This window comes from Crinia signifera, chromosome 19 (assembly GCF_055691185.1).
Source record: "Crinia signifera chromosome 19, ASM5569118v1, whole genome shotgun sequence".
NCBI classification, from domain to species: Eukaryota; Metazoa; Chordata; class Amphibia; order Anura; family Myobatrachidae; genus Crinia; species Crinia signifera.
Window position 1 is genome coordinate 45,818,211 of NC_139226.1, and position 10,898 is coordinate 45,829,108.

General features: G+C 48.0%; 1 protein-coding gene across 2 annotated transcripts; it reads right to left on the reverse strand.

Annotated features, from left to right (window-relative positions):
- Positions 1 to 4,887: 4,887 nt before the first annotated feature.
- On the reverse strand, positions 4,888 to 9,878 carry LOC146041824 (transmembrane protein 11, mitochondrial-like). Of its 2 annotated transcripts, none has more exons than XM_083161709.1 (2): positions 9,286 to 9,811; positions 4,888 to 5,447 (listed from the first exon to the last, which is right to left on the reverse strand). In XM_083161709.1, exons 1-2 carry the CDS (start codon positions 9,309 to 9,311, stop codon positions 4,931 to 4,933), a joined length of 543 nt encoding a protein of 180 aa, XP_083017835.1. In that variant the 5' UTR covers positions 9,312 to 9,811; the 3' UTR covers positions 4,888 to 4,930. The 2 variants fall into 2 exon arrangements, 1 of the variants encoding a protein (XP_083017835.1); XR_014463611.1 differs by having other exon boundaries at positions 5,310 to 5,447; positions 9,278 to 9,878.
- Between the last annotated feature and the right edge of the window lie 1,020 nt (positions 9,879 to 10,898).

A 10,898-nucleotide genomic window follows, 5' to 3' on the forward strand; every position in this document is an offset into this window, starting at 1 on the left:
CTTGTGTAGTTTCACGGCGGCAGCTTACACCGTCAGCGTAGCGTTCCTGTCAGAATCAGCAGAGTGTTCCCGCGGCCAGCGTAGTTAGCGTAGTCAGTCAGAAGTAGCGTAGAGTTGATTTTATATAGTGTGGCGAGTGCCACACTATATGTACACCTTACATATAATCCGCATCCGCTCGCTGCGCTTGCCACACTATATAAAATCAACTCCACGCCGACGTGGATACTGGGGGTATGAAAAGGTCGGGTGGACGCGAAATGTGTCCCCTCATGGGGCTCGCTGCACTCGCCGCGCTTTGGGCTGCCGTTGATAGTGGGGGTTTGAAAAGTTGCTACAGAACCCCTAACCCTGTAGGCAGGGTTGCTGCACCCTGCCGTAATAGCCTCCCAGACGCAGGAGCGTGTCATTGCTGGAGCGTCTGAGACGCTCCTGTGTGTCAAACAGATAGAGTGCCTCTCCGTCGGCGCCAGCATGATCCCCTCCCGCCAAAGAGAGGGGATCATGTTGGCGCCGGCAGTGTGAGAGGTGGTGCAGTGTCCAGCTGACTCTGCATTGTGGTGACATTCAGCCATATAAAAATCAAATTATGTGAAATATAATATACAAAGTTAGCAGAATTTTTTGTTGGAATAAAAGCGCTAGATCAGGGTTCCCAAACTTTTTTGAATCACGGCACCCTAGAGCATCAAAGCATTTTCAAGGCACCCCTAGGACAAATGCTTCTTATCAAGAAATTCAGAAAAGGTGCTTGTGGGTGTGTGAGCTGTGGGGGTGAGGGTGCTGTAGTTAGGTGGGGGTGGGTGACGCCAGTGTTGGAGGGGCGGTTGTGGGGTTTTGGCTTGGGTTAGGGAAGGGGTTTGGGCAGCGAGCCACCGAGCCCAAAGCGTGGCGAGCGCACGCGCATTACTTCACAGGTATTACGCGTCCGCTCGCCACGCTTCCGGCTCAGTGGCTCGATGCACTCGCCACACTATATAAAATCAACTCCACACCGAGGTGGATAGTGGGGGTATGATAAGGTCGGAGGACGCGGGCTCGCCACGCTTCGGGTTGGCGATCATCGTGGGGTGGCGTTAACAATGGGGGGGCATTTGACATACAAATTACCCATCAGGGTGGGTATACAATCAAAAATTGGGTATGGGGGGGCCATTTAACATTGGTTCCTATGTAAAATCGGGTCCATCGCATTGGTTGCATTGTATGCCATTATAATGGCATACAATGGACCCAATTTTACATAGGAATTTAACATTACATACAATGCTTACAATGTAAAATCGGGTCGGTCGCATCGCATGCCATTATAATGGCATGCGATGGATCCGATTTAACATTTGTCGGGAAACCTCAAAAAAAGCCAGAAATCGGGTCGGTCGGGTCCCATCGCATACCTTAAGTTAAGGTATGCAATGGGACCCGATGGGCGCCGTGCTAGGAAACAAGTACCGCTGCTTTTAAATGTAGTCTACAAATTTATTTACGCTGCACTTTAGTATTACTTTTGAACACACTCCACCCAAATCTACATCTCTCAGCACCGATTACATCTGCCCCATCTGCAGTACAGCAGATGGTGTAGAATCTGGCCCAAAGTTCCCTTAATACATTTCAAGTTTGCTTACATGCCCCTTACCTCCGAGTGATTTCTAAAGGTAAAGAGTAGTAAGCACGAAGCCTTACCCTCCCCAGCATACTTACGTTTCGGATTCCAGCATGACAGGTGTCAGGATTCCGGTGCCGGTATTCTAACAGCCGGGATGCCAACTACAGACCTAATTCAGACTTGTTCGCAGGGCAAATATTTTAACAAAATGGGCAACACCATGCTGCACTGAGCAGAGAGAGTTAGATTTGGGAGAGGTGTGTTAAAACTGGAATCTAAATTACAGTGTAAAAACTAAGCAGAAAGTATTTACCCTGCACAGAAACAATATAACACCCAACTCTCTCTGCACTTGTTACATCTGCCCCACCTGCAGTGCACAGATTGGTCCATTTTGTCAACAAATTTGTCCTCCTTTCAGGTCTGAATTAGGCCATATGTCCCATAATAACAACCCAGTGACTTGAGAGATGAAAAAAAAAAATGAGTGAGTGAGTCATGCCACACCAAACCACTTGCCTACAAGCAGTAATGGCAGCAATGGTAAGTGCTACTACCGTAAGAAAGAAGCAGATGTAATATGTGCAGAGAGAGGGACTATTTATATTACCCCTGTCAAGAAAATAATAAAATAAAAACACAACATCGGCTTTTAAAATATTTAATCTACTTCTTCCCGGAGCTTCCTGGCATCTTCTTCCTCTTCACCCGTGGGTGTGCGGCCTTCAACTTTTTTTTTTACGCAGCTGCCACCTCCCCAGGGGCATTTGAGGCATCTGCTGCCTCTTCGCTTAGTGAGGGCCGGCCTTTAAACTCTTTTTGCCACCCACTGGGTGAAGACACAGGGGAAGCCCAGATGGTTGTTGGCCATGCAAAAGAGCTACCTACCAGGTGGCAAATGAGAAGATGCGAAGAGGGGGGGGGGGGGGGGGGGGCAGTGGGCAATGCAAAACTTAAAGCAGGGGTGGGGAACCTCAGGCCCAGGGGCCGTATGCGGCACCCGTAGCCGGTTTGAGTGGCCCTCCCACCCGTTCCCAGGAGCCAAGTACAGGGGAATTCTCGCAAGAAGTAGGTAGTTCTTGCGAGATTCCTCTTAATTAACAGCAGCCAGAGACTGTCAGTCCTATTCAGTGGCAGCCGCCAGAGCGTCAAATGGCTGCAGCAGGACAATTTGTAAGAGAAATTTTTACACATGGCCCCCAAAGGATTTTTTCCCCATACAAACGGCCCTTGGCACAAAAAAGGTTCCTCACCCCTGGCTTAAAGGCTGCTGCCACCCTATCTCAGGCGCGGGGGGTAGGTGCAGTAGGATCCTGACTAACGGGCTATTTCTCTGAGCATGGTGAGCACAAGGAGATCAGGAGGTGCTTTATTGTGTTTGCCCACCTGTCAGAAAACCGGGTGATGTCAGTATACTGACTGTTGGAATCCCGTCTTTCGACCCGCCATACCAAACCCTGCAATGTCTTTCAGCCTAATGTGTAGAATTAACAGCTCTGAAAATGTTGCATTGACATTTGATTTATCCCTACACTTAACCCTTTGCAGTTCAATTTTTTTTCTTTCCAGCAATTCAAACAGTCTGGTTTAAAAGTTTTAAGGTACTTGTTTCCTAGCATGGCGCCCATCGCATGGCATTGCGTACCGTTTTTAGTGCTGTGCGATGCGATCTACATGTTAAATGCACAGAAGTGCTTGTTGCAGTGAGCCCCGCGAGGGGCGGCGGTACGCGTCCTCCGACCTTTTCATACCCCCACTATCCACGTCGGCGAGCGTGATAGTGAGGCGAGCGCAGCGAGCCCGAAGCGTGGCGAGTGCAGCATGCCCCGCGAGGGGACACGGAATACGAGCCCGAAGCATGGCGAGCGCAGCATACATGTAAAGTAATCCGTGTCCGCTCGCCACGCATCGGCCTCGTATTACGCGTCCCCTCCCCACGCGTCAGGCTCGGTGGCTCGCCACACTATCTAAAATCAACTCCACGCTGACGTGGATAGTGGGGGTATGAAAAGGTCGGAGGATGCGTACCGCCGCCGCTCGCCACGCTGGGGGTGACACTAAATGATGGAATCACATTGTAAGCACCCATCTGTGTGCTTGTACAATTAAAAATCGCATTGCATGCCGCAATATAGCGGGGGATGCGATGCGATGTTGTACGATGGAATCGTGGGTGCCGTTCTAGGAAACAAGCACCTTCAGAGCTATACTTTATGGGGCCACATTAAATAGACAGCATTAAAGCAATTTCGGTTAAGCAAGAATATCTGAAATATCTTCAGTTAAAGCTTAAGGTCCATACACACTATGCCCAGCGTGTATGGACAGCGATGATCGTATTCATTGCTGGGGGGGGAGCCGCTCAGTGCATACACACTGAGCGGCTTTCCCCCTGCCGGACGCCAGTGCTATGCAAAGCCATCCTCAAAGTCGCTCATCTGCTGGTATAACCAGCAGATGAGCAGTTTTCCCGGCGATGTTGCGGGAGCGCATCGGCGGGGCATACACTCTGGGCGGCTTTCAGCTGAAAAGCCGCTCAAACCTGCTGTTTTGAGTGACTTTCAGATCAAAGTCGCCCAGTGTGTATGGGCCTTTACGCTATAGGATCACCATGAGCTTTGAAAAGAGAGCAGCTTCCTAATCACGCAATTCCTTAAACAATGTTAGAAAATGGAATGCTATTATTTGGAGTATACTGGTACTTATTCATGTAGAGCACTTTTAAGGATTTAAGCATTTTTCCTTGAAGTGCAAAATCATTCCTGGGGGTCTGTAACTTGCTTTCTTCTGCTTCCATGAACATGTGTTTTTGCAGAATACAACTTAACCATAATGACCACTTATGGTAGCTTGACTTGCTGATTTTATGCACAGCTCCATACAAATATAGTGTTCATTCTTTTGCAAGATGTGCAGTTCCTCTTTCCAGCTTGGGGAGTCATTCCCTGCACTGGTGCTTCTAGCACACTCTGGTCTGTATCTCAGCACTGAGATGCAGGCCATACTGTGCTATAACCACCAAAGAAGAGAACGAAACCCCAGGCAGGAAAGAGGAACTGTGACAGGTGCGGTGTGCTAGAACGAATACTACAAAAATCAGTGGAGTCTGGTATGAGACTGCAAGGGGGCGAGAGACAAGTGACACTCAGGCAACCCAGGCTGTTGCTATGGCAATTCGCACCCCTTGCGGCTAACTGAATCGATCCATTTCCAGATAACCGGAACAAGTGTCCTGCCCATTCTAAAATTCAAGTAACTGATATAAAACAGACAACCGGTATCATGGATATTATCTTTACTGTAAGAGCCAGAAGTATGCTATTAGTCTGTGCACAATTCAAAGAGCTTCTGGGCACAATATACTAGGGCAGTTATAGCTATAACATTATGAAGTCTCTTTCTTTGCGTGTCCTCGCTGCGAACTAACACTACTGGTGAGGAAGTCCTTAGCGTCCCAGGAGGGAGTAATTCCAGCTTTTGCCCACTCAGATCCACCTGATAATGGCAGCATGGGTCAGACTGCCAGGAGACACCATAGAGAGCAGCACATGCTACACTTAACGCTCCAGCTGGTAGTCCCAGATAATGAGCACAGCCACTAGGAAGGCCAAAAGGTGATAAGAGGCATACAACCCCTGTTATAACCGAAGTCCGGTGTATGCAATTTCCCACGGAGATCCAGCGAGCAGTTTCATCTCCCAGGCGTGCGGGTTCAATAAATATGTACCGATAGTGATGTTCCAGTGCAGCGTCTAACTCCGCTTCAAACTGCTCTTGAGAGAAGTCGCCATCATACACTTCATGAATTACATAGTAATCCAGATGGGGTGGAAAGATTCTGAAAACAAAAGACAAATAAAATAAAAAATATCATTAAAATATAATCATGTATTGCAAAAAAAACAATGAGAGAACATTCATGTTATAAGTATTGTTATATGAAAACATAAGGTTTATGTGGCCTGTACTTGTCCTATATTGTCTTCACATGTAAATGGTCCCCAATATAATACCGCGATTTGGGCCGATTTCACCCGTTCCCGACGGAGTGGGATGAGAAATCGTTCCGAATCGCATGTGCTTGATGTACCATCGGGTGCGATGCGCGGTCTGGTGCACATCGGACCCGAGTCGGAGGCTCCTCAGACCCTCCTCCTGGCGGCGCGGCACAGGGGTCGCATGCGATACATAACATGTAGAAGGACCGCATGTGATGCTGCCGCCCGAGAGATCGCAGTAATGTATGGCCAACTTAAGTTTCCTGTTAAGTTTGCCTTTTAGGTGTACTAATACAGTGCTAATTTTGCAGAGTGGGAGAAGTTCTATGGATATGATATGTCATGCATCAAGGTTGTAGTCATCAAAGAACCCATTGTAGAGGTCATTGATCCAAAGCAACTGGTACATAACTTGCATGTAGTAGTCTGTATAATGACAGACTGTTAAGATGCATACGCAGGGTGCGATTTGAGCTTCCAATTTTAACTATATAGTCACTGGGCGACTGATCTGAAAGCAGCTTAGTTTACTCGTCTGAGCTGCTTTCAGCTCAAAAGCCACCCATTGTCTACGGGGCAGCGATGTACGGTGAACGCTGATGCACGGTCCCACATCATCGCTGGCCCAGCTGCTGGTATAGGAATATGGAAAGTCATTCACGCCCGGGAAAAATCACAAAAACTTGCAAAAATCTCTCAGTGTGTATGCACTGAGCGTTTTTCAGCCCAGCGATTTTCCTCATCATCGTTATCCATACACGCTGGACCTTTAATCGGAACAAAAGTTAACAAATATTGCACAGTGTGTATACAGCTTGTCACACTAACTTCATTCACTAGTTAAAAGCCCTTTAAAATGCCGGCTTCTGCAATGTACTTTCACTTTGAGCTGTGACAGTTTTTAGTAATTTGGTCCGTCGAGTGGCCTCTAGTGGTCAATAAAGGTAAGGAGTAGTATAAAATATATATATATATATATATATATATATATATATATATATATATATATATATATATATATATATATATATTGTGTCATAACAGAAAGTGAAAGCAATTTTTGCAGGGACACTGATCTGTTTCAAACTTACTGGATATGGAGAGAGGGAGCTGTGAAGACAGAGATTGGAGGTAGGAGCAGATAGGGGGTGGGGTCATCAATTGCTGATCTTCCCTCTACAGTCCCGAGTCTACGACCCCCTTCTCTTTTTCCCCTGCTTCTGTACACTACCCAAATATTTTCTACCATTCCTGTACCGGCTTTCCCTGTTCTCTCCACTCTAGCTTTCACCATGTTGTGTTGTTTGGGCTCCCCTTTACCTAACTTCTCTTTCCTATATGTGTGTATTGCGGGTGTGGTATGTTTCTCCGACAGTCGGGATCCCGACAGTCATTATCCCGACTGCCCGGACTCAGACAGCGTGGCCAGCGCAACAAAGCCCCTTGCGGGCACGCTACGCGAGCCACCTATTCTCCCTCTATGGGGGTCATGGACCTCCACGAGGGAAAATAGCCGACGGCCATCGGTGTTTTAACAGTCGGCATCCCGACGTCGGGTTAATGACTGTCAGGACCCCGTCCAGCACCCGTGTATTGCTCACTATTAAGTATTTGGTGTAGAAGCCAAAACAGGCATATAGAAAATGGAAGGTCAGGAGCAGGTATCTGTGCAGTCTCCAAGGTAGCTATAGTGCAAACTGACAAGCTTGTTATTCATAGAATTACAGTCTACTCATGCAGCAGTGAAAAGCCCTTTATCAATGGTAACAGGGCCATTACCTGCTTCCTCAGATTTCTCCAGTGGTGTCCCTGAATAGTTTACATATTGCCCCTCCATACATTAAGCCGTCCACTTCTAAAATTAATTTGCCATCTCAGGATAGTGTAACCTGTATGTTTAAGGATGTCTCCCCGCACTCTTCTATCACACCAGAGGTACCTGAGGCTGGGCTACTCAGCTTGTTAGCAGTGTATGAGCTGGAGAGGGAGAGAAGTTATTTCCACAGGGAATCCCTAAGCGCATCGATGACTGGCGTAATGGTTTCCTGCCTCCTCTGCCATTCCCAAAGCGCTGGATGCAGTCACTGAAGCACACCTGCATTCCCAACGCACTGGGTGCAGCGACTGAAACCCACCTGCATTCCCAAAGTGCTGGATGCAGTCACTGAAGCACACCTGCATTCCCAACGCACTGGGTGCAGCGACTGAAACCCACCTGCATTCCCAAAGCGCTGGATGCAGTCACTGAAGCACACCTGCATTCCCAACGCGCTGGGTGCAGCGACTGAAACCCACCTGCATTCCCAAAGCGCTGGATGCAGTCACTGAAGCACACCTGCATTCCCAACGCGCTGGGTGCAGCGACTGAAGCACACCCGCATTCCAACGGACTGGGTGCAGTGACTGATACCCACTATATTCCCAAAGCACTGGATGCAGTCACTGATGCCCACCTACATTCCCAACTTGCTGAGTGCAGCGACATGCCCACCTGCATTACAACGTACTGGGCGCAGTGGCTGAAACCCACCTACATTCCCAATGTGCTGGGTGCAACGACTGAAGCACACCTGCATTCCAACTGACTGGGTGCAGTGACTCATACCCACCTACATTCCCAACGCACAGGGTGCAGTGGCTGAAACCCACCTACATTCCCAATGCGCCAGGTGCAGTGGCTGAAACCCACCTACATTCCCAACGCGACGGGTGCAGTGACTGAAGCACACCTGCATTCCAACGGACTGGGTGCACTGACTGATACCCACTATATTCCCAAAGCGCTGGATGCAGTCACTGATGCCCACCTACATTCCCAACTTGCTGGGTGCAGTGACATACCCACCTGCATTCCAACGTACTGGGCACAGTGACTGAAACCCACCTACATTCCCAATGCGCCGGGTGCAATGACTGAAACTCACCTACATTCCAATCGCACTGGGTGCAGTGACAGAAACTTACCTACATTTCCAACGCGCCAAGTGCAGTGACTGAAACCCACCTACATTCCCAACGCGCCAAGTGCAGTGACTGAAACCCACCTACATTCCCAACGCGCCAAGTGCAGTGACTGAAACCCACCTACATTCCCAACGCGCCAAGTGCAGTGACTGAAACCCACCTACATTCCCAACGCGCCGGGTGCAGTGACTGAAACCCACCTACATTCCCAACATGTGGGTGCTGGAACAAGAATAAATATTTAATGACAGCTGATAACAAACTAAAGTTTAAAAGAGCAACACCTCAGCCTCGTGTATAAATGAGGGATAACACTAAAAACAAGAAAATAACAAATGAAAGCAGTGACGATCATGTAACAGAATACCATGTGACATTAGTGACTGGTTGGCTTTTAATGACTATAAAGTTGCAGTTACAGTACAAAGTGTGATCCATCAAGGACAAATCACTGCATGTGCTGAGCTAGGTGGTGACACTAGTACAATAAATTCGTTGTTGTTATTGTGCAGTTGTGTGAATGTGCACACTTTATTTCTCTGCAGAAGGACAAATATTTGGATGATTAAACAATAAAGGTTGTAAGTTCAAAAAAAGTTAAATAATTTTAAAGTGACTCCCTGATAGCACATGTGACGGTCACATATTGCTCGGACTGTGTATTTAATCAAATAAACTAATTAAGAAAATGCTTAATTATCAATACCCTCTGACCTCTCCGCTACCTCCAGCGCCGCCATTTTATCCCTGCTCCCAGCTGCACGCTGGCCGCCATCTTCCGGCGTCACCAGGCCACACAGACTCAGTCAGCTGCCGCTTGAGAGAGGGGGAGAAGATTGAGAGCTCCGGCCATCATGCGCGTGTCTTCGCTGCAGAGACCGGGACGCCATCTTGTCGGAGACCGCTCCTACAGCTTGTGGAAGGAGCTAAAGGTCCTACAATGAATTCTCATGCTTAGTTTACCAGGAACAGCAACAACGTTGGTCGTCCATTCCTGTTTAAGGATTATATATGCAGCTCGTTTGGACTTAAATCTCCTTGCCAAGCCTGATATGTATGGAAAATAATGAATAACGTTGCCAGAAAACGTTGTTCTTGCAGATAGTGTTCTAGTAGCCACTTTTAAGGATGATTTGCCAAAAGTGATGCGTTTCCTGTGCACAGAAAATCCCAGTAGTGACATAATATCCATTCATTACATGGTGACCACTCTTTCTTTGCATACTTGCAGGAGAAAATGCTCTGTTTCTGGATTTCCCTGGAAATGTATGATTGCCATCACCTGTGGGGTGCTAGGTACAGCAACGCCCACTATTATGGCCACACCCCCTGGCCTGTACCGATCTTTGCGTCGGAATTGTTGGAGGGTATGGATCTGTAGATGTATGGCCAGCTTAACACTATGAATCGCGGTATGTAAACATGGAGGCAGTGGCGTGCGGTGGGGTGAGGCACAGCCTTTCCTTTCATACTACTGTAACGTATATGCCTGAGTTTGGAGTTTTTGAAGTATGTCAAAAATACAAAGATTATATAAAAAAAATCTTATATTATTCTAATAATTTTTATAGTCAAAACTCTGGAGTAAAAAGTCTATGGCAGGTGAGGCAGTGCCTCACCTGGCTACCTTTTCTGCACATCTCTTATTAAAACTCAGCAAATCTCAAGCAGTTTGTACTGATGCACATGTGTATAATGCCCACATGTATCCGATGGCTCATAAATTGTGTGCAAATCTGACTCTGGTACTTCCCAGGGACACCTCATCCATTTACCTCACCGCACATCCCTGCATGGAGGGGGGGGCTCACAATGCAGGAGGCTTGCCCACCTTTCCTGGTCCCACCCCTCCTCCTCGGAGACCCATGAATTTAGGTATTTGCTTACAGGGGGCGGGGCTTGTTGAAATTGAGATCAGGCCCCCTCCCCAAAGTGCTGCTGATCGTCCCCTCTCTGGGCTTTTAATGTAGAGGAGACTAAAAGTGCATACCTCCCAACTTTCGTGCCGAAGAAATAGGGACACTCGTGCAGCGAGCGCCTGAAAAGGTGGCGGGCGTATGCAAATGAGGGCGCGGCTTATGCTAATTAGCCGCAAACTTATTTTTATACGAGAATAGACGCTGTGCGCATGCGCACAGCGTCTATTCTATTAGCTTGGGGGGTCTCCCAACTGCCACCCCCCGCAGCGGGACAATGCCTGCCGCGGGTGGGACAGCGGGACAGGACCCGAAAATCGGGACTGTCCCGCTGTAATCGTGACAGTTGGGAGGTATGAAAGTGGGTAAGCCTGACTTGTATGAGCAAAACAGTGACTTACAGTTAAATAC